Source organism: Lagopus leucura, unplaced genomic scaffold (genome assembly GCF_019238085.1).
Source record: "Lagopus leucura isolate 7727_CA_CO unplaced genomic scaffold, USGS_WTPT01 Super-Scaffold_73, whole genome shotgun sequence".
Classification (NCBI taxonomy): Eukaryota; Metazoa; Chordata; class Aves; order Galliformes; family Phasianidae; genus Lagopus; species Lagopus leucura.
In genome coordinates, this window is record NW_024962252.1 from 102248750 (window position 1) to 102275976 (window position 27227).

The 27227-nt window shown below is 47.7% G+C and overlaps 1 protein-coding gene across 3 annotated transcripts in view; it reads right to left on the reverse strand.

Annotated features, from left to right (window-relative positions):
• Nucleotides 1–27227, reverse strand: part of BCL11A (BAF chromatin remodeling complex subunit BCL11A) — a 60044-nt gene that overhangs the window by 6390 nt on the left and 26427 nt on the right. For 2 of the 3 annotated variants that reach the window (XM_042895180.1, XM_042895181.1), the window contains exon 3: nt 1–1941. This exon is cut by the window's left edge and continues 453 nt beyond it. In XM_042895180.1, coding sequence (XP_042751114.1) covers nt 1–1941 — 1941 coding nt within the window. The remainder of the gene's footprint in view (nt 1942–27227) is intronic. The other variant, XM_042895182.1, reaches the window with a different exon arrangement.

Below are 27227 nucleotides of genomic sequence, written 5' to 3' on the forward strand. Positions count from 1 at the left end.
GGGTACTGTACACGCTAAAAGGCATCTTACAAATCTCGCATTTGTAAACGTCCTTTCCCACCTGACCATGTGTTTTCATGTGCCGAGTGAGCTTGCTACTCTGGGCGCAGGCGTAGTTGCAAAGCTCACACTTATAGGGCCGCTCGCCCGTGTGGCTCCGTCTGTGGACAGTGAGATTACTACAGTTCTTGAAGACTTTCCCACAGTACTCACAAGTGTCGCTGCGTCTGCCCTCTTTTGAGCTGGGCCTGCCTGGGCCCGGGCCACTAATATGCGGGGTGCTCCCTCCACTTCCCGTGCCGCTTCGGCCCGAGATGCCACCATCCAGCTCTCCCGGCGGCGTGGAGAAGCGCAGGCTGCCATTCTCTGATGAGTGCTCAGAGGAGGAGGCGAAGGGCGATTGTCGGGAGTCACCGAAGCTGAGGAAGGGGTCCTTCAGCTGCCGCGAGGCAGCGTATCCAGCCAGCCACTGCGAGTACACATTTTCGGTGTTGGGCATGGCGGCGGTGGGTAGGTCGAACTCCTTCTCCAGCTTGATGCGTTTGGAGAAGGGGCTCAGGGAGCTGGGACTACCTAGCAGCAGCTTTTTGGACAGGCCGCCTGAGGCAGACTCCCCAGGGGAGCAGCCCCGGCCGTTGACCGCCCCGTCGTCAATGCGGTCGGACTCACCAGCCACCGAGTCTTCATCGCAAGTGTCCCTGTGTACCTCGGCCTCGGAGAGGTGGCCCCGTTTGTGCTTCTCCCCCAGCACCTGGTGGAAGGCCTCGCTGAAGTGCTGCATGGAGCTGAGAACCATACCTTGCATGACATCTGGCATCGACCGGCTCTCCTCTCCGGCCCGCGAGTTGTTCTCATGGTGGTGGGCCGCCTCCAGGTTCATCCCAAAGCCATAATCTGGCCTCTCATTCTCGGTCAAGTCCTCCTCTTCTTCCTCCTCCTCTTCCTCCTCCTCCTCCTCCTCTTCCTCTTCCTCCTCATCTCCATTCTCGGGGATCATGTTGGGGTCATTCTCACTCTTGAACTTGGCCACCACTGACTTGAGGGCACTGCTGGCACTGCCGACCAGGTCGCTGGTGCTGGGCTCAGGGGAGCTGGCAGTGGAGAGCCCATCATCAGACTTCACTGTCATGGGTGATGACTTGTGCATGTGTGTCTTCATGTGGCGCTTCAGTTTGCTGGCCTGAGTGCAGGCATGGTCGCACAGGTTGCACTTGTAGGGTTTCTCCCCAGTGTGGCTCCTGCGGTGGACCACCAAGTTGCTCTGGAACTTGAAGGTCTTCCCACAGAACTCGCAGGACTTGGACTTCATGGGTGGCTGGGAGGGAGGAGGAGCGGACTGCAGAGGAGGAAGAGGTGGTGTGGCCAAGAACGGGGGTTTGCTGCCAGGCTGGAAGGGCTGCAGCAGCCTTTGCATAGGGCTGGGCCGGCTCGGGGACAGGGGCGGACTGGAGGTGTTGCCGGCCAGCTCCCGCAGCCGCCGGGAGAAATCCATAGCAGGGGGCTCCATTGCCATGGGGTTCAGTCGCAGCACCCTGTCAAAGGCACTAGGGTGATGGGTGGCCAGAGCCATTTCTTCGGCACCCAGGCGCTCTATGCGATGCGGATCCAAATGGTGCCTCGGGGGAGGGCTAAAGAGGGGCGGCGTGGGTGGGAATCGCCCTTCTCCCAGCCCTGACGCCTCTCTCGAGACAGAGCCAGGTATTCTGAGCAGGTTAAAAGGGTTATTGTCTGCAATGTGAATCCCATGGAGAGGTGGCTGGGAAGGGCACTCTGCACCTAGTCCTGATGGGATACCAACCCGTGGTGTCAGGGGGCTGCCATGCTCGCTTTCTAGGTAGATCCGTAAGCCGTGCGTGTTCTGTGCGTGCTGCAAGAGGAACCAGGCGCTGTTGAAAGGTTGTTTACAGGTCGTGCATGTGTAGCTGCTGGGCTCTTCTTTACCTGCAAAACAACACAACAGCAGCGTAAATGTTTAATCGCATCTACGCTTGAGCTGTCCTACCACACAAGGCCACAGCCAAGTGGGGAGAGGGGAGCATTCAGGGCTGGAGGAAGCTCCACTCCACTTCCCAGCTCAGAACTGAACTCAGAACTGTGGAATAGGGCCCAGACCAGGGAGAAAGTTGCATACAAACAGGGAGTGGGCTGGAGCACTGCAGATGGGCTCAGGCTGGTGAACGGCATGGCAGCAGGGAGCAAGCACACTGTACGTGGACATTTATTTTGGGAGATAACATGGGCATTACAAAGGAGTGATCAACTAATAAATAATCAAACAAAAAGCAAGCTAATAATGGCATAAGAAAGCAATCCCTGATGATATTAAAAAGCAAGAGAAATCAATAACTTTTTGAGGGCATAAGGGAAGAGCAGTGGGAGATAGGGAGACAATGAGCACGTTTCCATCAGTCCTGGTAAGTTTGTGCATAAGCAACTTCCATCTCCGTATGCAATTGTTGCTCAATGCTGGTAACTTGCAACAAGAGCTAAGATGAGCACAAAAAATAATTTCCAGTCCTGCCTAGCTGTTCTATAGAGATGCTATTTCAGTGATTTAGGAAAAAAAAAAATTAAAAAAAAAAAAACACCCCTGAGATTTGCCAAGTACAAACAACAAAAATACCCCCAGGGTCTTCCCAAGCAAGCTGTGCCCAGGGGACACCCAGCTTCAGCCAAACCTCTGCAGGTAAATCTCAGCATGAGACAATGTGAGAGATACCCAAATAAGGTTTAACACAATTGCCTAGTATGAAGAAATGGGAATTAAAGGAAAGAGGGAAAAAAAAAAAGCAAATATGGAAAGAAAACATAATTTTATCCACAACCGTCTTGTTTCTCATCTCCGCTGAGGAGAACAGCTTCATCCAGATGTCATACAATGAGCTGAATGGTGAGATGGGAACAGCAGGGAGGCAACCAGCAGCACCACCAGCAGAGAAATGCTGCAGCCACCCGCTTCCTCCATCATTACACATTTGGCCTGACAATCTGAATTGGGTGAGTAAAACACACCTTGGCCATCTCCAGCAGGCATTTAACACTTTAAGCCACTTTAAAAGCTCTTGGAATAATATTTGACATCTCGTCCTTCAACTGCAGCCAGCGTTCAAATAAAATGCATCGCAGTGCTTGCTATGTGCCAGGCATGCGAGTGCAGATAAATACTTAAATCTGTTGAAATTAGAACAAAATTCAATTGGGCTTTCACATACACTCTGCTCATTTGTGAGCTCAGGAAGAAAGGAAGAAAGGAAGAAAAAGGAAGAAAGGAAGAAAGGAAGAAAGGAGGAAAGGAGGAAAGGAAGGAAGAAAGCAGGAAAGCAGGAAAGCAGGAAAGCAGGAAAGCAAGAAGGAAAGAAGGAAAGAAGGAAAGAAGGAAAGAAGGAAAGAAAGAAGGAAGGAAGGAAGGAAGGAAGGAAGGAAGGAAGGAAGGAAGGAAGGAAGGAAGGAAGGAAGGAAGGAAGGAAATAAACATGAAAATTTCATCTTGCTTTGCTGTAACAAAGTGGAAGTTTTTCCTGACGCACTGTAAGTCGCACATCATGGCAACGCACTGACAAAGTAAGGCTACCTTGTTTCTCTATTTTATGAATTAGCACAGAGAAAATAGCATTTTATCTTATAATGAGGACACAACATACAGTGCTCGCTATCACATTTTAGTATTCCCATCAACTAGATATTCCAGATCATAAGGGCAGCTAGCATAATCATAATGTCAATGAGAAGGGCTGTTACGACTGAGACTAAAGATTACATGGAAAAAGCTGCTTTGAAACTAGTAATTATTACCAGTCCACTAATAGCAAATGATGCATTACAGTTTCACCATATAATCTGTATTTCACTCAGCTCCTGCCAGTACAGCCTTATTATATTACTGTGCTCACAAATTCTAAATTCCTAAACTACAGTCATCAATAAATGTGTTACTTGCCATAATTTGCAAAATTACTTTGTTCAAAACATCTTCGACTGTTATAAAGACTAGAATTGATTTCCTGCACAGTAAAATTAGGGCTACATTGATTTAGTGGAGTGTAAAATGTAATATTATTCTTCATTTGCTTTCCTGAAAAACAAGTTTTTAATTTGCCGTCCATGTTTGGTAATCAAGACAATAATTTAAATTTAAAATAATGTTTATGTACAAAACCTCCCTAATCTCAAACAACCGACCATTTTCGAAAGAGTGTCATAAAGCTGGGCAATAAAAGAAAGCAATGAAATGGTTAAAATCTGTGGTTTGCCTCCACCTCCTACTTTGAAGAGACACCATTTCTAATTTGTCTATTAGTGCTTGGTTAATTATGGAGGCTATGGACTGACCAGCTTAATACAGGCCTTGCCAATCGGTAAGATTTATGGAAATTGGTTGCTCATTACCGGCAAGCAGAGACATGAGCAACACAGAGGGTTTGGAGGCGTCTCACCTTCCCTTTATCCCAACCCATCATGCCTGGTTGTGCTCCTGTAGTAGCCCAGGCTGGAAGGGATCCAGTGGATGCTTTGTTTCATAGCTTGCCTCACCTTCCCCCAGGGCAGTGTGGTAGGACAAAACAGTTCTGCATTGCCACTAGGGTTTTCCAACAATTTCCAAGAGACTTACAGGAGTGTCCCAAACCTGGATGTGAAACAGGACGCCACTACCCCAGCCCATGGCTCCACCTCTATCCCTTCTCTCCTGTTATTTGCTTATTGGTGATCCACTGGAAAGCACCTTGGTATACACAGTTCCCCCCTCATAACCAAGGAAGCACACAGAAAACATGGCACATTGAGTTTTCTGAAAGAAAAAGCTTGAGCCCCTCCCAGTCCCTCTCCAAAATTTGTTTGTTTTCACAGCTTTTCACTCAGTGAGTGGAACAGGTGCTGGCACAGGCTGCCAGAGGAGATGAGGATGTCCCATCCCCAGATGCTCAAGGCAAACAGCAATTGGGGCTGATGGGCTTTAACGTCACTTCAAACTCAAGGTATCTATGATATCAAGGACTGTATCAAGCATTCTATGATAATTTTCTGTAGCTCCATGCAAGTGCAGACATCCACAAACACATGGGCTTACTCCCCATACAAAACTTCATCCTGAGACCACACATCTCCATCCTCCTGCCTATGCCATCAATACCACACAGCACTTACTCTTCCATCTCATGCAGAACCATGTCTAACACCTTGCAAAGTCTATTTCATCTGCATTTATCAACCAAGCTTGTCATCCTGAAGAATGAAATCAGGTTTATTTGACAAGATCTGTATTCCATAAATTTGAGTGGCATGTATTGTATTTTAGCTTTAATTCTTTATCAATTGAATTTCATGCCAGCTCCTCAATTATTTTCCCTGAGCATATAAGCAAAGCATTACTAGTGGTCTTCCAGTTACCCCGCCACACATGGACACTATTTTCCCAGTGTGTAACTTCATAAAGAACAAGCATCACTTGCCAACATTTAGGAATTCTTGGGTGCAAGTTTTCAGGGCTTTTTCATTTAAAAAATATTTATCTCCATTGGACCTCATATAAAATCCTCCTCAGCTACTAATGGTATAGAAAAAACGTCACCACATGCCTACGATACACAAATGTAATATTTCCAGCTCTTCAGCAGAAATATTGATCAAATACCACTACCTTGATGCTCCCTTTGCCTAAGCCCAGCTGTGAGCTCTCCAGGAACACCTATATTTACAGCACTCTTTTTGGCCAAGGTTGCCTTCTCCTTCCTGGTCAGATCAGAATAAAAGCAGCTTCCAGTTACCGTTTACAGTTCTTTGTGCACATTTTTCCTCCCAGAAAATCTTACTGACAATTTCCCTTACCTCTTGGGAACTGGCCCCGGGGGGAACACAGAAGCATGGTGCAGCCCCATTCCCCCTTTGCTTTTTGTGGTGGCATCAGTGCCAAGGATCTGGCTTGCAGGCTTGCACAAAACCCTCAGAACCACAGGAGGTGGTGTCCTGGATGTCATGCACAAATCCTGAACCAATACACTCCACCCCTCTTTTTCCCAACCCCATGGAGATTATACTGGGACACCCCGTGGCGAACAGGAATGCATGGCCACTAAGAGCCAGGCAGAAACCCAGTGGGTCTCACCAATGACTGCTCACCCATGACCACAGATGTACTCCTGTTGAGCACCCCAGCCCACAGACAGCCAGTGCTACCACACCACGTTTCTAAGGAGCACCATGTAGTACCTAAAATGCCTCTTGGAATAGATCCTACCTTCCACGGCCCCAACAGAAGTGAATTAAGTTGGAACACATGCGCAACAGATTTAGATTCCGATCTGAAAAACCGTTAACAAATGACTGGAATGGATACTGGCATTTGAGTGCCTTTCGGGGCAGTTGGCACAATTAGTTAATAAAACAGGAAGATATGCCCGCTCTCAGCATTCAGAGGTTTCTCTACATTACAAAAATAACATAGCTGATCCTTCCTCACCGTGCTCACAGAGTAACCCAGCAAGCTCCCGACACCTGGGCAAAGCACAAGGCTGCAGCCGTGCCCGCAGCACCAGCAGCCGTGCCAGACACAGGCTGGGGAAGGGACCAGCTGGGAGGAGAAGCTGTCAGTTAGATGCCACTGCTGGGAGTGAAACACATTCTGGAGCAAGGCGCCCAACTCCAACCATTGCCAAGTGAGTAATGGAATAATCTGCATGTGCGAGCCAGTGTGTTTTGGAAGAGCTTCCTCCATTTCTCAAAAGTCAGGGTTGGATCCAGAAAAGCTGCTCTCCGGACACACAGGCGCTTTGGAGAAGAGAAGTGGCAAAACAGCTACGCAGCATCACACCTTCGGGTGACTGCCTGGCTCTGCAGACCCTCTGTTTTCCTGTGCTTGCTTCAAGAAACACGCAGGGGTGCTGCCATACTGCAGGTCCCATGGGTGACTCGAGCACATGCCTGAGACCTTTTGCCATCAGACAGAGACCAGAGCACCTGCAGCAAGCACCTCCCTCACTTCTGCTTGCCATGTAAGACAACTTGAGCCAAACCCAGAGACTTCTTCATCCTGCTTTAATGTCAACTAACTGCTTGAATTTTGGACTGATAAATGTTGTTATGCTATTTAAAGGGGGGGAAGAGAAAGAGGAGTTAATTGTTACCACTTGTACTTGATTCAGCTCTCCTCCATCTGGCCTGTCAAATCTCTCTTTTTTTTTTCATTTTTGGAAATCTGTACTGTTGAAATTCCTTCAACCGAAAGCAAGCGACATGGAGCCGTTGGGACACAGGAAGCTCAGCAGGGACAGGAGATAAGTGGGTCCAGTCTTGTCTGCGGTAGCCACTTCTCCCTTCAGCATGACACGTGGGCTGCCTCATGACTCACCTTTTCCTAGCAGTCGACACCATCAGCACAAGTGGGAAACAAACTGACCTGACAGGCTTTTCCTTAGTACCCTCATCCTTCCTCATGCCCCTCCAGGTTACAGGAGGCGTAATATTAATGGTTCATATTAACGAGTTATAAGCAGCTGCTTGTGCTGTTCTTATCAACAGTGCTGATACTGTTCCAGTGATTAATAATAATAATTATTATTATGGCTGCATTTAGGTACTACAGAGAACTTTCTGAACTTTTCTGTTTATCACTCTCAGTGCTCTTTGTGAATTTTACCATCACAGTTTTCAGTAAGTGCTGGGGCTGGTTCACTCCTTTAGCACAGTGGTTTTAGCCCAAAGCAAGTCGAAATTCACTTCTCAGTCTTAACTGAGATTCGATGGTCCTGATTAATGATCCTGATTAATTAACTTGAATAGAAAAGGAAAATGCTCCCAAAGTCTCCAGAAAGCAACACAGTGTTGTTTATGAATTGAGAAGCACTGCTACTGTCGTGCATTTAAAAAAATACAGTTCTGCAGAGGAAGCTCACGTTGGCTGTGAACGGACAGATGTCGGCTCCTGGAACCAGTGTTCACATGAGTTTAATGAGTTCACATTAAACATCTAAAAAATGTTTTGCTTTGTGGGATCCTCAGTGACTTGCTCCCCCAGCTGCCTTTCTGCCATGACTTACCTATCGGTTCATGATAAACACTAAGTAGTCATTACTGAAATGAATTCATAAGCTGTTTTTTTCCTTCCTGAAAAGACTTTTTTTAATATAAATTCAACTTCCTGAACTTATTTTAGTAAGATCGGCAAAATGTTTTCCACAAAGTCCCAACAATGCCGTTGTTGCACAGACTATACTTCTTTTGAAGAAGAACCACGCCAAAACACTATGCCACACTACTAAAGCTATTACCCAAACTTAGAAAGCAACAACAGTAATAAAACCAAGGTGGAGCCACCATCACTTCACCATTCCAATGGATACAATTAAGGGCAGGGTCTCCAGTCATTCATTTCTTCCTTCAAAAGCTGTGTTTTCAGCATCTCCAGCTGTCACTCTTGAAAGCCTCCCACCAGCATCACCACTGGGACAGTCAGAGGAAACCAGGTCCATCTACCACAAAGCCTAAAGCCTGTCAGCTGGAAGAAGTTATTTTTGGCTTAGGGCTGGGAAGGGACTGAGCAGAGACCTCACTGGAGCCCTGATCCACAGAGGCACCAAAGCCCATCCTGGCTCTGGGCAAAGCCTCAATCCAGTGGCCCACAATTATACATTTACCCAATGGCTGCTGGGGACAATCAAGTTAATAGCCCACTTTCTAAATAAAAGGTAATTATATTGCCACAGAGATATTCCAAATAATTTTATTCACTGATGCACATCATACATGATGAATTATTTCCTTTTCTAATTTCTGTTGGCTCCCTTTTCCTCTTCTTGCTCTCTTCCCTTCCAACAGCCGTATGACTAAGTCTGAATAAAAGGCAGAGAACGCTTCAAAAAGTTTCCTTCCAAGAAATGAACACCAAGACTGTGCTGAGCCACAGGACCCCTGCCAGAGCAGGGCAAGAGAAGAGAGGGTGACAGAGGCTGTGAAGAAGGAGGGACGCAGCCTCCCACCGCTGCCAGTGAGGCACACCTCCTCCACACCTCTTCTTTGGCTGTCTTTCTGTAGCACTTTTTGGCATGCTAAGTTTTCCCTTTCTCTAACAGCTGAGGAGTGGAGGGATAGCTTCAAGGCTGTGGAGTTGGGCCACACTGCAACAACAAATCTGTCTGCTCTCAATAAGTAGGAGCTGCTCTGTCAGAGTGACACAGCCCCAGTCACCTACTTGCCACTCTGGGCTTCCTGCTCAGAGCAGGCCTGTAGTTTAAGTTTAGTAAAGGGGATGTGAAGACTCAGCATCATTCCCCTGGAGAGCCCCATTCCATTATTTCCTTCTAAAAATGAACTCCTTCTGGCCCTCCTCGCCTAGCCTTCCCCTCTGGCTCACTTTCCTCTCACTCTCAAAGCAATGGTGTTTAGCCAGCAGCAAACCATTCTGACAAAGTGAGTCAGGGAAAAGCAGGTCCCCCAAAACAAGCTCTGTGGCTGCAAATCACCAGTTTGGAAGGAAAAGGTTTATTCTGTCCCTCACTAAGTTCAATGTCACCACAGAGTTGCAAGCACAGCAAGTGTTGAGTCGGATACAATCACATTTTCTCCATCACTTGCACAAGCACCTATTAGTAGAATTAATAAAATTTTTCTCTGCTTTGCAAATAGGACCAAAAGGTGTCGTAAAGTTGTCCAGTCTCCTCCAGTTTATTCCATCTCCTCTCCATAGATAAGATATCCTTGAAGCTGAAAATGATATAACACTGAGAATATCTAGAATTGGAGGATGTGAGACTTGCAAGGATTGCTACAGCTTTATTGCACTCCCAGGGCAGGGAGAGTATTTACCATACATATATCACGTCAAGGAATGCAAAAAAGGGCATATGAAAATTTGGGGATTCAGGCTCGGGAGTTTAAATTCATGGAAAGGAAGATAAAGAGTGCTTTTTCTTATTTATAGATTTGCAGATGAAATCCAGCAAAAAGAGCCCTCCCCTGAAAACCCTCCTTTATGTCAGCACGGCTGATTCAATTTCCCAGCTCACAAGGTCTCCTCTGCCTGAGTACTGCCCAACCCCAATAACACACACTCTCCCAAGGTTAAGATCTGTTTCCTTACAATAATGCAGAAAGCTGTTGTTTCAGTAGCGGTGGCGGGAGCCAGCTTTGAAGGACAGGTTAGTACCACACTACATTTAACTGGATTCAGTTCATCTGATTATACAGCGCCTCGGTTTCTGGAATATGTAATCATCTCTTTCTGATGACATTTTAAATATCCAACTAGACAAATAATTGTGGCAATAATTGATAGCTGAGTCAAGCTGCAAGATTATTGATTGGCACAGTACCCAGCGAAACAAATGTTCATCTTTCAAACATTACAGTGAGGATGCTTAAATCTAACTTTTGCTGATAAATGATAAAAATGTGATTTACTGATAAAACCACTGGAAGAGAATATGCACTTCAGGATTTGATTACTTTGTGAAATTTTTAGAAGAAAAATTAGTCACCGGGATTTATATTCTATTTTGTGTGAATAATTGCCAAGCTGGGGATGAGGAGGTGAACATAAATACGTGCAAAGCAGACTCCAGGAGTCATTGATTAACCCTTGTACCCCCTGAGAAGCACATACCTGCGCCTGCCTGCCAGCAGCAGGGATGCACATGGAGTGACCTCGGCTCTGCAGGACAGCTGTGAGTGCGGGGCAAGCACTGGGGTGCTGGGCAGGCAGCTCAGCTCACTGAGGCAGAGACAAAGCGAGACTTTGCTCTCATTCACTGTGGTATAGATCAGGAGTGGTGTCACCAAAATACGCGGCGTTACACTGCCATAAAAGCACCATGAACGAGGGGAAGATTGGGTGCATTTGTAAATGGGATTTGCGGCCTTGAAAGGAGGGGCACTGAAGCTGAAATAAAACCACATCTCAGATCTGATGACGCTGGGGTCTGTTTAAATGCGGTTTTCCTTCTCATCATGAAAGTCCGTCAGCCTCACAGCACTGCCTGTGCATCACAGGGAGAGAAATGGAGAAAGTCTGACACTGAGCAGAGCGAGGAACAGGAGCCGTGGCACAGCATCGCATGTGGGCAAAGGCAAACATGGATTGGCTGCGTTGAAATTAAGGAAAAGCTCCCAAATATTTGATCAGGGAACAAAGACAAATTTCAGAGTAGGAGATGAAAAATGCACTGCAATGATTTGAAAGCAAGCCCTTAGGAGCTGACCAAGCTGCACCAAGTGGCTGCTAAACCCATGCACATGTTAGCTAGCTACAGTGATGCACTGAACCTTGATAGTCACAGCATGCGAAGGCTCTCTGATTTCCAGAGCCCCAGCAAACTAGGAAACCCCTGGACTCTGCCAATGGCGGTCACTCAGAAGCACCCAGAGCCCAGCTTTCAGAACTCAGCTGCTGCCACAGCCCTGGCAGAAAGCTACAAGTGTGGCTGCTGTGCTTGCATGCACACTGCCACATTGGAAACAAAACACCAAGGAAAGCTACATTCACTTGACACCATCAAAAGCTGCAGTTGCAATCTATTTGGATTTTTTTCCCTGCCAACTGGCTGGCACAGCCAGTCCAGGAAACAAGAGCAGCACTTATCCAATCCTGTGCTGGTGCAGGTCTCCCAAGCAAGGGAAGTTCCTTGCAGAGCAACTTGTCGGTGCTGAAACACCAAGCCTCAATCCCACAGCAGCCTGCGTACACTTTGCATCTGTACCTATGACATTTCCTTCCTTCTTGGTATTCTTTCCTTCTCCCTGCCCCCTTTTTGTGTGTCTGTGGTTGCAGCTACCTGGATCACAAAGGAAGGAACTGTGCGAGAGAATGCACCCAGAAGTGCAATCCTGTCCATCCCCAAAACAAGCCAGTCTGGGAAAGGTGGGCATGAGAAACAGGGTGGTGCTCACTCCTTGGTGCCAGATGGGGAGCCAGCAGCAGGAGGCTGAGCAGAAGCAGTGAATGCATCATGCAGGACAAACACTGGTTAGCATGAGCAGCCTAGGCACTCTGAAATGCCCCTGGCCACAGAGGCTTCCTTTGTGCAGTCAGAAGCCCCACTGTGTGCAGGACAAGAGGTTTTGGAAGCACTCACTAGCAAGAGCTGCAATCAAACTTTGCAAGACTCCTCAGTTTGGGACTTCTCACCATATTCCCTGATTTGACCACACACACAGCGCAGAGCTGTGACTTTTCCTTCAGCTAACACTCCATCATGGTGCAGGAGAAATGCAAATGGAAAGAAAATCTTTTTTTGTTTTGTTTTGTTTGTTTTATTTGTTTTTTTTTTTTTTTGTTTGTTTTTTTTTTTTTGTTTTTATTTTTTTTTTTTTTTTTTTGCATATGCCAGCACCAAATAAAATGAGAAACCTCTGTTTTGAAACACAAGAAAAATGGTTCAAGTCCCAGTGACAGCCCAAAGGCAAAATGACAGACCCACGGTCACACAGGGAGCTGGCGGCAGACACACTAGCAAATTAACTCTCAGGAACAGTCTAGCATTGGCAGGGAAATGAATGAGATGATCTAAGAGATATTTTCCACCTCTAATAGGATTTGATGATGATTTTGCATAGTCTTTTGTGCTAGCCTGGCTTTTGATAAAGGCATGGTGTCTCTTTTCAACCCACATGTGAGTGAGAGATTAATAAGTTGCAAACTCGGCCCACTTCTGCTAGAAATGGTTCCTGTGCAGAGAGGGGAAAAAGACAAGCTACAGCTGATAAAAAACTGATTCCACTCAGTGTTTTACACCCAAATCCTGAGCTATCAGGAGATTCAGAAAAGAGACACAATTTCTCCTCCAGCACCCAACAAAGGTACTGATTTACTAAGCAGTTGAGGCAGTGATGTACGAGCTCAACTCTTACTCTTCTCCTTGCCAAAAAGCCTGCAGAAGAGCAGGGCTGGAAGCAACATGCCCATTAGCTCTTAAATAAGTGGAAGCAGAAGAAGCTTCCCAGCACAGGAGAGTGGGCAGAGCCCTGCAGGTGAGGAAGGCGGCACTGAGGTTGGGTTCAGAGTTGTTGCCCAGTCCTGCTCTGGGCAGTGCAGGGCAACAGCTGAGGAGCAGCCTCGGAGGGTGAAAGGAGAGCGCAGCAATGCTAAGGAAGAGAATGAGAACAAGAGTTCTTAAGTTTATGAAACGGACTGCAATTAAATTATGTTATATATAAATAATGCAATTAAATGTTGTAACTGCCAGCACTTAGATACCAGTAATAGATAGCAATAAAAAAACCCTAACCTGGACTGATCCAGAGAATAATCCCCAGGGCAGTCAGCGTGGCTATATGATGACATCTCTTCTTGGGCTAAACTCCATGGGTTGCAGAAAGTTGAGCAACAAGATGCAGGAGCAGGGAGGTGATCATCCCCCTGTACTCAGCTCTGGTGAGGCCGCATCTCAAGTACCGTGTTCAGTTTTGGGCCCCTCACTACAGGAAAGACATTGAGGCCCTGGAACATCTCCAGAGAAGGGCAAGGAAACTGGTGAGGGGTCTGGAGCACAAGTCTTATGAGGAGCAGCTGAGGGAGCTGGGATTGTTCGGTCTGGAGAAGAGGAGGCTCAGATGAGACCTCACTGCACTCTACAGCTTTCTGAAGAGAGGCTGTGATGAGCAGGGGTTTGGCCTCTTCTCGCAGGCAGCAAACAGGACCCAGGGAAATGGCCTCAAGTTGTACCAGAGGAGGTTTGGGTTGGACATGAGGAAAAACCTTTTCTCTCAGAGAGTGGTCAGGTACTGGAATAGCTGCACAGAGAGGCAGTGTTTAAGAGGCATCTGGAGCTATGATATACAGTTTAGAGGCTTGTGGTAGCAATGGTAGTGAGAGGACAGTTGGACAAGATGATCTTGCAGGTTGTTTCCAACCTTGTGATTCTATGATTCTATGATTCACTGACACAGCACACACCTAGCTGCAAGCCTTGAGGACAAAGAGATCACTTGTGGTCACTCATCAGCAGTGCCAAGCAGTGCAGCCAAGTGCAGCAGGGCCCAGAGATGTGGGAGCTGCACACAGATATCAGAGCGGCCATCCTGACCAGGGCTCTTTCCCCACCAACAATGCAGTGATACAGAATGTCAGCTCAGGATGCAATCCAAGTGCTTCCCATCTCTCAGTTCTGAGGTCTGAGCATCTCCAAAGACAAACAACAAAAGAATATGTCCTCCTGTTTTCTCATCTGCAGCTATATCTCACCTTGCTTTTGAAAAAACACAGCTGGCCATTTGTTTGAGGGTAAGAAATCGGCTTCAGGACTTTTTTTTTTTTTTACTTTTTTTTTTTTTTTTTTAGCAATAACATAATAAGAGATCAATAACATTAATAACACTGAACAACAATATGCTACACTTCATTGTACCTAAGTCTGAGGAGTTCAGCATGCTTTGCATATGGCCGCTAATGACACAGAAAGGAGCTGGATGGGCAGCAGCTCCATAAGCGATGTGGAGCCACTCAGTGTGCCTTACCTGTATGGGGCAGGGCTGGAGGTGGCCAGGTAGAGGGTATGTCTGAAATTGCCATCAGGTTCACCTCGCCACTGCTCTGACGTCCTTGGCAATCCAGTTAAGATTTGACAGCATTTAAAGATGACAGCGCTGGAGGTAATGGGACAATGCCATAACAGGATTACAGGAAATGTGAAAGAAAGGACATACGTACGTAATGTCATTTAGATAATGTCATCTATGAACAGCTTTTGCTTCCATTTTTGCTGACAAAGAAGTCAGTATCGCTTATAGAATTCCTTTTAAACTCTGTTATTGCCCTAAATAGTTTCCTCTTTCCTGAGAGAACTCTTGCACACACCAGTACAAATACTTCAGCACTTACTGGCTGGACCCCATGACCAAGGAGTGCAGAGGGTCGGGGCAGGATATCTTACATATTCCTGAGCCAATGCCTGAATTCTTCCCCCCTCACCTCCTCCCAGCACCCTTCCCATCAGCATTCCCTCACAGTCCTGTCACAGCTGCCCTGTCTGCTGTGAGCACAGCTTCCTCCTCACCCCACTAGAAGTGCTGCTGCGTGCCAAGTGGCTGGCCACAAACAAAGGCGTGTTTGACCAACACTTGCTCCCAAAACAAAACCCTGGGCTGGAGGAGGAAGTCCCAGCGAGGAGGGGGAGTCGGGTCTGTGGCTATTTAGGAGCTTCAAGATGTGCAGTCGTGCCAGACAATGGTGTCTAGCATCCCCATGCTCCAAGAAAATCCCCCTCTTCAACACCAAGTTTCTGGTGAGGTCTAACAAGAAGAAGGGATGTAAGAGGAGTCCCTAGGTTGAGGACAGGCAATGGGTGCTGCTTGTTGGGGACAAAAGCCACTGTGTCCAGTGCCAGTCCTGGCAGGAGCAGTCCTCCTCCCACAAGAGAAGCTGAGCTTTGGAGTTTCCAGCTTCTTAAAGGTAAAATTATATGGGTAGGTTACTTTCCTATGAACCAAAATAGCCTCCCAAAGGACTTGGGGAAGGATTTCTGGAGCAATAGTTATTGCCGGGAACAGAGACGTGGCTTTGGGTGGCTAAAATTAATGGAGAAATTCAAGGGGTGCCTACAAGGTCCTTTCTTGCTACCCTTTCCCAGCAACATTTACCCATCTTCTCTTTTTTATGAGCAAAATGCTTCTTTTGCACTTCTCAGCCTTGCCTTAAATGACTCCTTCCCGAGTCTGGTGAAAGTAACTGTTACAAAGAGGAGGACCTTTTGCCCCATCTATCAGTGAGATATTGGCATGTGAAGCTGGCGATTAGAGGAAACACCCTGCTTGGACAGCTGGCCCCCACCCCGATAAGTACGGTTGAAAACCACAGGGGTTACATCGCTGTGTGCAAGCCCGACAGTCTTATCCGGTAATAACCAGACGTGCAAATCTTCACCATGTTGAGCAACGTGACATCTGTCTGTTTGAGCAGTGTGTGGAATAACAGTGGGGCTGGGGAGTGGCAATCCAAATGAGCAGGATGGTGTGAGGACAGGAAAGGTGGTCACAAGACAGCGGGCACCCAGTATCACTTTTTAGTGTGTTTTAACCCCAGCATGGACTTCTGGATTGTACGGTTAACAGCTCAACACATCAAAATTTCCTCCCTAAAGAAAGGGAAGCCACAAATGATGGACAGGGCAGGACGTGGACAGCAGCAGAATGCGCTGTGGTCACTGAGCTGTTGGCAGGGACCTGTGCAGCTTCTGCTCTCCAATTTCCCCCAGCCAAAGCCACAGGCTGGTTTCCCCAGCCAGCACAGTAGTCTGCATCCCCAGATGCCAGACACAGCACCTCTGGCTTCCTTTCAAATAGAAATGCTTCTCTCCTTCAGAAAAAGCATTGGTGGTATTTCCTTCTATGGGTTTACTGCAGACTTCCTGAAGGCTTTGGTGGGAGCAAGACCACATCGTCTGTCTGTCTGTCCAGGCATACATTACTAATGGAGCACACTCATGATAAACACAGATACATTAAAATTCCTCACAAAGCCGTAATATTTGGCTCTCCAACAGCACTTTCCAGATGGCAATGAACCAAGCCCCTAAAGAGCCATCCCCCGTTGGAGGTGTCCATCACCAGCCCCCTTCAGCAATTAGCGATGGAGAAATCAGGTGCAGCAGCCCCACTTCTCCCTATCTCCAGCCCCATGCACCAGCACCAGGTAAGTGAAAAAAAATGCTCTGAGGTTTTCTAAAGATTATTAATCATCTTGGCACCAAGTCTGCTCGTTGCATATTTCTCACTGTACAGGCAAGGAGCATACCACCAGCCTGCCTGCAAAGCACAGAAGAACTCAGCTCGGTGGCATCACCACTTCATGGCAGCTCCATTCTCACACACGACAGCAGGGTGGTGACCATCTTCAGAAAGGAAGATCAACTCCAGAGCTTTCTCGACTTTTCTTCTGACACAGACAAGTATGTGCATGTTTGGAGAGCATATTTCTGTGCATTACATTTCTACGCTACAGAAGTGCTCACACACCACTTTTAGGCATCGCTGAAGTACAAGTACACAGATAGCATGGCCGAGATGTCCATCCCCTTTTGTGGCAGCTCTTATGGCACAACAACAGCTGCCAATCCCCACTCACTGCAGTAGATGTGGGTGGCAGGATAAAATCAGCTGTGGGGGAACACACACAGTGGCTGTGCAGCCTGTGTTTTAAGCACCTGCACACTCTACCTTCATTTCCCATCTTTGGTAAAGCTGAGCATTTAAAACCCCACCCAACTGGCATCTCCCTGCAGTCCCTACAGCTGTCATCAGAGATGAAGTTTTGCTAAAACACGTGCAGGTGAAATTTCAGGAATGGGACAACTCCTGCTAGAGCAGAATCTGAAAAACAGGGTGAATGCCCTGTTATCTACCCAGCCACCTTGCTGCACGTGCAGTGTCCACCCGGTGACAAAGACCTGCAGGGTGAGCAGGGGTGCTCAGTGCCGGGCGCTGTGTGGGCAGTGCCACCGAGTTAATGAGACAGAACCAAAAGAGGGATTTGTTCCTTACCAGGAGCAGAGGGGATAGCTGCAGCCACAGGAAGGGCTGAGCTGGCCTTGTGCTTCTGGCGCTGCTGATGGGAAACGAGACCCACACAGCGAACTGCCACATCATGCTACCCAATGGAACAGGCTGCTGCAGCACCGGCTTCTGAACTCAAAATCTTGGAAGACAGAACTGAGGCACATGTGACATAGTTATAAATTATATATCACCTTTTAATTTTTAAATGTAAATAGCGTTAGACAGAAACTCTACCGCAATTTTCATTCTTCCTTTGACTGTGGGATTCATACTCTTCTTTCCCTGGGGACAAACAAGCCCTAAAAAACACACAAATGTTGTGCTGAAGCCTACTCTTCTGAAACCATCAGAGGTGCAGCAACAGTTGTTAGGAGGACACACTTTCCTTCCTCTTTCCGTTTTCAGCTCCAATGATGGAGGACACCAGGAGGGTTGCAGTAATCATGTCTCCAATTTCATAGTCTCACAAACTTCTTCCAAGCTCGTAATCTTATAAATAAGTCTGCAGTAAGACATGCAACTGCTAGCAGTGTATTGAAACACCAGGCTTTCTCTGCCAGGACTGGGCATGCACCAAACCCCTCCTCAACAGCCTCTCCTTTCCAACAGCAGTACTCAATCTCTTTAAATAACTTTCATGAAACCTCTCATCTTCTCTTAGCAGAGCCTCAAGCCCTCATTAGCTTTGCGGCTCTGGATTAATTCCCTTGCTTTAATGAACACACCTGTAGGTGACACCACTCTGTGGCACCCTACGGCATGACAGTGAGATGCTGCGGCAACAGTTCCAATGCCATAGATAGCATTTTAATTTGAAATATGCAATAAACATGTAACAAGTTTTGTCTTCAGATGCAGAAGAAAATTATGGAAGCATCTATTTAGGAAGGGTTTGCACTGTGCAAAGCCAGCAGGTCTCTGCTGAAGCTGATGAGTTATCCCAATTATGTAAATCCAGCACAACAGGGCTCTGTCCAAGGAAAGTCCAGAGAATAAGAGGTCAGAAAGCCTTCAGCTTCATAGGGGAAATGTTGTAATGACGTCCTCTCTGTGGAAGGGAACGCTAGCCTTGCAGAAGACATAGAAGTGCAAACCCTCCTTGTGTACATATGACCTGAAATGTGACTGAAGTCACATTTTCAGGTTCCTGGAGCTCAGAGTGCCTGTAGCATCCTGTAACCCATAGCATCAAGAGCAGAAGCTTTAAGAAAACCCACAGACAACAGTAGCAGCCCAGATCTGCAGACATTCAGACTAACTAGGGAAACAGGCAGAAGACTCGCACGCCTGATCACTTCCACCTGGCCCAGCACTGCTCCCACAGAAGCCAGCACCAGGCTTCCAGCTCCCCATTTCTCCTCTCGAGTGGTGACCGATGTTTTCCTGAGCAGGGATCCCAGGCAAGGCCAGCAGGTCCCACCCGCTGCTGGATGGCTCACAGCCAGGCCGTGCAGGCAGAGCTGCTGTGCCCACACCAGTTAAATGCATGTGAGCTGTAAGGACTACACCTCAGAAAGCCTGGAAATGTGACAGCTTTTTGTGTTGTAATAATGCAATTCAAAAGACCATCGGAATTGTATAAATATTTGTACAGACACTTATCGCTGCGGCAGTCAGATACTCAGTCCCTCTAAATCAGCTGATCTGCTTGAAGTCCTCGCCTCACTCTGCAAAAGCCTGCACAACAAAATCATGCAAGACCACCGGCGTGATCTATAGAGTGTAACATAAAGCCTCTGTTTGTATTAAAAGTCTCTCCATCCTCTGCCACCGCTGCTTTCTGGGAGGCTGTCAGCAAAATAAAGTAAAAAGGGGAATTGGGTTTCCAGCTGACTAAAAGAACGTGGGCAGGAAGAGCAGTTTGGCCACCGAATTAATTAATTATTATTAGCACAACGAACGCTTGCTAGGTAATGTTTGTACTTTGCTGCTGTAATTAAATATTCTCATTCATGCAGTTCTCAGCCATCAGAAATTAGTCTTACAGTCCAGATTTGTGGGGTTTTTTAAATCAGAAAATAGGCTGAATTTTTCATTTTCTGCTGGCACAGAAAAGCAGAAGGCCCCTTCCTATTCATGCCTGCCGCCTTGCCTACACAATCAGGTGTGCTCCTGCAGCATCAGGTGGATGGAGCTCTCACATGAGGACATTCTGGCACAGGCACTGCTCGAGGCACAGAGCAAACCTCAGCTCTGACTTCAGCCCTGTGTGGAGCTGCCTCACGGCGTGCTGATGCCACAGGCGTGCTCCGATCCTGTGGATGAGGCCAATGGGCAGGCACCCAGGCAGGCACTTCTTGAGGCTGCAGCATCCACCTCCTATACCAGGGCTACTTGCTGATACTTGTGCACTGCTCTGCACCTCGCTTGAGGCCCGTTGGCCTCAGTGAACTGTCGACAGAAAAAGGGCCTTTCCGTGTGGGGTTTGGTTTCATCTTCTCTTTACCCTCAGATGGACACATGCAATCACTCCACTTTGTCATCGCAATCCATAGCTGATTTAGCTAACGCTCCATTCCAGCAGGAAGCATCTTAACTCTGAAGAGCTGATGATTGCCCCAGCAATCAGTTGTTCAAATAGTTGAAAATTAAGACTATTGCACACAAAGTAAATTAAGTAATTTTCTACCCTCCTAGGGTCTTTCGAGTCTATCAGATTTCCCCCAACTGGTGTGTCATGCTGCCTCATTACTATAAAGAAAATACAGCTCCATGAGTCCTTTAAGTGGACTCCCCTTAAAGACTTTGGAAAAACCAGATCTGAACAAACACAGACCCTGCTGCAGTTCAAGTGAAGAGCAGGGGCCATTCACAGAGCATGGCAATATGTGCTCCCATGCTCAACTCACCCGCCATAAGCTGCACAGCCCCAGAAAGGGTTTAGGAAGATGTTCTCTCTCATGTTAATTTTCCCATAGCTGAGATTGCTGTGATTTTGTTTGCAATTATATCAGCAGAATAAACATGAGGAAAGATACCCTTCAGTACAGGAGGACTGCAATCTGATCCCAAAGCAGGCACCAGTTCAGCATCTTCCACACAGCAGTCTTATCTTTCAATCTTGTTCCTAAAAAGAAATCAGCAAGCCAGCCTCTAGGCTGTGACTGATCCTTTTTAAACAAGCATTTTGAATTCACTGCCCTGCTATCAGATGCACTGTTAGCTCTAGCCATACAACAGTCCCACAGGCCCTAGACAGGGCTGCACAACTTTGTACCACCCACTGGAACCCTTCCACTTTGCTTTGGACAACTCTGGGAGATTTTATTTTCAAGCCCAAACATGCTGCAATCACTCCAAGCCTTTGGAAACCTGGAGCCAAGGAGTAAGCGCTCAGCATTACGGAGCTGGATGTTCTGCTCAGCCTTTCCTTGTAACCTTGTTTCCACCACTTCTAAGGTTGGAATTGTTTTTCTTTACAGTAGCAACTCTCCCTGGTCAACCTTAGGCCAGAGGTGAGCTTTTGTAAGCCACAAGAAAAAAAAAATCAGTCAGTTATTTTCAACTAAAAGGAGACAGAGGGTTTTTTTAAGACACTTAATCAGAAGCCAGCATACGATGGAGCAAGCCGCCATCCTGAATCCCCATGCAAATCAAGCCCTTCAAAAACAGGTGTTCTAGAGACTGGTGGGGAACAAGATAGGAAAATAAAGCAAATGCTAGTAACAGAGAAATATTTCCATGCATGCTGCAAAGCACATCCACTAAGTGCTCTGGGCTGCATTTATAGCAGGTGGCAGACAGCCATTGAGAGGCAGAGCTCCAGCAGGACACAGTGCACGTCTCACCTGAGCGATGGAGGAAGCGGAGCACTAGGGCATCTCCAACTTGGGACTTTCTAATAAAGTCTGCTTGTCCAGCAATGCTGACCACCAGCACCCAGAGGGCGAGAGAAGTTACTGGGAACTCCAGCCCGGGAAAGCGTACCCATGTATTCTCTGTGCACAACTTCTGACCTGCCAATTGCTCTAGCTTGTGTGAGCACAGGCCACGGCATCCCCTCCTGCTCCTCCGGGTTCTGTCTGTTCTCACATCTCACCTTGATTTCATCAACTGGTGAAGCCACGCTCAGGAGAACATCTCAAGCACGCTTGGAAATCTCCTGCCTAGATAGGGGAATTTCACCTGAACAGTTCCCACAGCTAGAAAAATCCCTGCTTTTTATCTCTCCGGCCACTTTGCATCAGCACAGGGACACCACTGCCTGCACCAACAATAGTGTTTTTGCCCGAAGGAGATGCCCTAGTTTGCCCCATGTACCATGGCTGGATGCAGTGCAACGGAGGGTTTGTGTGCATTCTGATGAGATGCTTTGCAAGGGAAACTAAGTGGAAGGTTGCACCCTGGAGCATTCCAGTCATGCTCCAAGCCTTGCTGCTGATGCAGCGCCCAGAGCAGCAACCAATTGTGCTGGCAGCCTTGAACGGATTTGGTGTGGACACATGCTCCATGCCACCAGGTGATGGTGAGGCACAAGCAGAGCTGCCTGGTTAGCCACTGCTATTGCACTTGCTGATCAACACAGTATCTTGTGGTGGGGATAATCCCACGCATACAGAAGGCCATAAGATGAAATCCTGGCACAAGCAAAGCCCAAGCAGCAAAGCTGCACATTGGAGAAAGCACTGAGTAGGACTGAGGAGAGGAATATGACTACCCCTGAGCCAGCCAGCTCATTCCCAAAAGGTCTGTGGTCACCTGTGCAGCATTCTTGTCTTGGTCATGCCTTGTCTAGGGACAAGGATTTGCCTGGACCCAGTCAGCAAAGGTGGATTTGAAAATAAAACCTGCCCTGAGTTGGCCTCCCCAGCATTCTCAAGAAGCCCTCCAGCTCAAATGGCCAGCCCAGTATGAGAACGCCGCACAGGCAGGAACCTTCCTCGTGTTACCCCTTATCTGTCTTTCAGTCTTTATAAAAATCAGTCTATGACCACCTGCTTCTTTTCATATTTTCTTTCAAAATCAGGCTCTGTTCTCTGCATCCCAAAACGAGCTGTAGCACTGGCTTGGCTGAAAGGCCTCCCACCACATTCATGTTGATATCTTGCTTGGAAATCAGGGTGTTCAGGAGCCACAAAACCCGAAGATGTTCCTGGTCTTTTCCTAACTGAGCCTGTTGTTCTCAGGCACCATCAACTGAAGGAATGTTCCCTCTCTCTCTTGACAATAAATTATTTGGAAATGTTTACACAGAGGATTAAATCTACATCTGGGCTGAAGAGAGTGGCTTGCTCCCAGCTTCTGCTCACCCTCACTGTGGATCAGGAGCCTACCATGCTCCTCCAAAGCGGCTTTCCACAGTGACTTACCACGTCCCTGCTGCCCTGGCAGCCCTGACTGGGACTGGCAGCACACAGACACAGCCTGCAGGCAAAAACTGGCAGCTGCCTGGCTGGGGAAATCACCCATCAGGTGCATGAGCGAGTGGGATTGGTTTCAGCTGGACAAACATTTCTTGCCTGTGCACTCACACAAGGCTCTCTGTGCAGCGCCTGCGCAGGCTCACACAACCCCTTATCTCCCCATCAGGGCCTGTAAGGGGTGGTTGCTCCTCCTCCCCGTGCTGTACTTCTCCTGTGCAAACACTCTCCTCACCTTCTGGCCTGGTGCTGACATGGATCAGTCCATGAAGCTCCTAACTCTACCAGGCACAGAGCTTCCTATGGCTGCCTGCCATAGGAAGGGGCAGCTACAGATGTGGAGTTCACAGCTGGAGCCGTGCCCAGATCGCACCAACAGGCAGTGCTGAGACACTGCTGCAGCATGGGGCAGGACAGAGCTCACCAGGGAGGGCACCGCTGGGAGCATCAAGCCCCCCAGAGGCATGGTGGCATGATCTGGCACGGTGGCACAAGCCAGTGCGACCATCTGTGGTTGCTTGTGTTCTTCTCACTCTGCCCCAAGAGCTCCCAGTCTGCACTGAGCCCCAGGTGGCTGGAGGAGAGCAAGGTGACAAGGAAATGGCTTGGAGGCTTTGTTCTCTGTGCCCTTGGCCCCAGCCCAAGCAGCTGCCGGGTCATGCTAATGACCTTTGCTTTAGCATAAAGCCATGTTTTCTCTACTGCAAGCACAGTGTTCTCCTGCAGTGCCTGACAAGGGGAAAATGCTGGGCACCAACAACATGAGTGTCCCCACTTCCCTCTCAAAAACACTCAGTATGGCTCCTTTTCTCTGTCGGCAGGCTCCAATAACATTTTAAGTGCCAAGATTTATACGCAGACTCTTATAAATGTATTCCATTATAGCCTTTGTAAAACTACATTTCAACCTAAACATTCAATTAATGTAATTAAATTGCTACCTGACGGTATTATCTAATTTAACTTCGGATCTGTGCTATTGAAAAGCATGTGTCTTTTAGCACTCCGACTGGCAAGACATGTGATAAACAGACCTATAAACATGTTGGCTCAACTGAGCTGTTTAAAAATAAATTAGCAAACTATAAAAATAAACAGTAACATACATATGTACTCAATTATGAACTAAGTCTAATTTTTGTTCTGAAATACTGTCTTTGACCTTAGTCATAAACAAGCACCATTGAAAAAACATAATATCTCAACAGACAGAAGGGCAAGGATTAAATGCTCATTGAGCACCACAGAATGCAAAATAAGGGATGAAAAGAAAGAAGAAAAGAAAGAAAAGGGAGGGGAAAAAAGCACACCCTTTATTAAACACAAAACCTACATCAACTGGAAGCGTTTATGTTGATGAAAGCTCCTTATGTCGGAGCCAAAGAACCTGAAACCCAGTGAAGGACTTGGGCTGCTTCAGGTGGCTCTGAGCCTTACACATCTCAGGGTGAGCAGCCCCTCTGGGCGCTGTGTGCCCATCCCAGGGATGCTGGTGTCTGTCTCCATTCTGTCCCACAGAGCCCCACAGGTTAAAACTCCACGCTGAGGCTGAGAGAAGCCTGGAACACACAGGTGAAATGAAAGGACATCCCTGAGCCACACTAGAACAGAGAGAGACATCCAACCCAACTGATTCTTACTTCTGAGGAGTGGTGCCCAATCCGTGTTTCCCCAGTAGTCCTGTGTTTCCAGAAGACTAGAGCAAGGCACCACGACACAAGTGCCAGCACAACTGCACTTCCTAGAGGAAGGAAGGTGAAAAGGAAGGAAGGAAGGAAGGAAGGAAAGGAGGGTGAAAAGCTGGAGCACCACTGGCATGTTTCTCATTTCTGTGAATTTCTGTGATTTGGGATTTCTGTGGGGCTCAGGCTCTGTGGCTCAGTGTTCCTGCTTGTGTGAGTGAGTACAGGCAGCATGTGGAGCCATGCACACACGCAGAACTCACCAGAAACCCCAAACCCATGTTCCATATACAAAAGCACATATTCATTTTGCAAGACCAATTTGAGAGTGGGCTACCAACAACCTTACATGCATACAAAATATCAGCTTGTGGAACACATGGCAAGGAAGGTCGGTGGGAACGAGGGCCTGGGAGGAAGGCTTCCTCTCCACTGCACAGCAGTGGGTGACAGAGACCCACAGTGCAGATAACATGATGCATTCTGACAGCACCCAAAATGAGAAGGCCTGTCCCTGTTTGCATGGGGTGCAACTGGAAGGGTATCCATGAGACAGGCAAAGCATGGCTTCCTCTAAATGACCTCAACGTTAGCAGAAGTGGGATGTTGGAGTGCACAGGAAACTCCCCTGTGCAATGGGAGGGGAGAAGGATCAAGGTGGGTTGCCCTGGCTCTGGGTTATTGGGAAAACACCGGTGGGCTATGACCAGCCTCTTCCAAGGACATCTAGCTCCTCCAAGATGGAAAGCATCTGATTTGTGCCCACCAGCACCACTGCAGCATCTCAGGGCCACCCAAGAGCCTCCAAAGTATTTGCTGGTTACCATGCTTTTCCATTTTCCCTTTTTTATATACTTCTGTGCACAAATGTCAGCTGTTCCCTTAAGCAACATCTGGATGCTGCTGCTCCAGAGCCATCTCCCAGCCTGCAGCTCGCCTTGCTCTCCGAGGACGCATTCTTTGATTACAATTAAAGTAACGTGCTTGCTCAAAAATGAAATGCCATTTTCTGACCATCCTTCCTGCTCCATCACCAACAGAATACTCAGAGGTGCAACTCATGCAGACATGAAGTGTTAATGGCTACCTGGTAACATGGCTCATCATGCTAATATTTTTGTTCTGATTCTGACAGTTCTCTTAGTGCTTCAAGAAAAACTTAAAGCTGAGAGAGCTCTAATCTGAAAGTGAAGGCTGCAAGAATTGCAGACTGCACAAGCTGCACACAACGACTCTATTTCCCCATGTGTTGCACTACCACACACACACCATCCCCTCACAGCCATGCTGCTCCCAGGCTGGGCAAACTGCAGATGCTGGAGCACAGAGACACCTGCAAGAAACAGCAAGACGACATTAATTCCATCTGAGCCTGTGCTGTGTGTGCTCAAAGGGCAGGAGCTCTCTGGTCCCCAGAGCTGTTGCAGGCCAGCAAATACCCAGCGGCTTTCAGCATGCACAGAGGGACACTTCCTTTTTCCAGCTTTGCAATTGCTGATTATAACAAGCGAAGAGCACTAACAAGTCTAGCTGGAGCACACTGCACAGAGGCTAAGAAACACAAGGTACTGGTGCAATAACCAGCATCACACAACTTCTTAGTTCCATTTCAAGCAAAACGGATGAGCATAACCATGTGGGAAAACTAGCAATGCTCCAACCCAAATCCACATTGCCAGAAAAAAGACAGGAGAGCAGAGGAAGGCAATCTGCTACCAACTTTGCTCATGCAAGAACTCTGTCCTGGCCAGGCTCAGGACAGAACACTGCTTCCAACTGATCTCTGCTCTGCCCCAGCATGCCTGGTCTCACCTTTCACTAAAAAGATTGCTTCACAACACCAGTAGCTGCACGGCCTTTATCTGCAGGGCTGCATCACAAACGTGGGCAGGCTTCGCCATCTGCATCTGTCACTTGACAGCCATTGCCACCACGAGTGGCATCACAAGGTTCTGAGGCTGCCTGCTCTGCACCACCTGCACACCCATGACTGTGGCAAGCAGCTCATGAGTCAGGTGACAGAAGCATAACAGGTGACCTCTAGCAGCAGCTTTCCTGGCCTTGCTTCTCTTCCTGTGGTCACAGGCTCTCCAGCTCCCTCATCTCTATAGGCGAGGCTAGTCTCATCCACCTCCATGCTGGCCAAGGGCAGAAGAACGATTGCAAAACAAACCTCTGGGTTCTGGGTTCCAAGCTTGCTGTGGCACCAATGCAGCATCTGCCATAACCAGGGCACCTCTGCCATGTCACCTGGTGGCAGCCATGTGCTTCAGCTTCCTGCAGCATTGCACAGGTGCTCCGGAGTCATTAAACAGAGCACGTTTGCTGCAAGTGAAACCCAAACTAGCCTTGGGCCTTGACCCCAGCCTTGAGTCTCAGTCCTAGTGGTCCCAGCCTCAGGTCTCAGTCCCAGCCTTGAGTTTCACAGTGCTCATGAAATGAGACATGCAGTGCATGAGCGTGTCAGCACAGAAAGGCTTCCAGCACCCAAGGCTGGATGCAAGAAGCACAGATAGCATTTCCAAGAGAGGAGGAGGAGTCTTCTGATAAAGAGGATTTCCTTGCTCAAATATCAAAGGATTCTCACAAAGGAAGGGGGGTATTACATCAGTCTGAGGCACACTTTCTCTTTTAAACTCTAACCTTCCATTGTTTGTCTTCTTGACTAGGATTTAAAGGCCAATTTTTTGACCACGTTACATGGCACAAT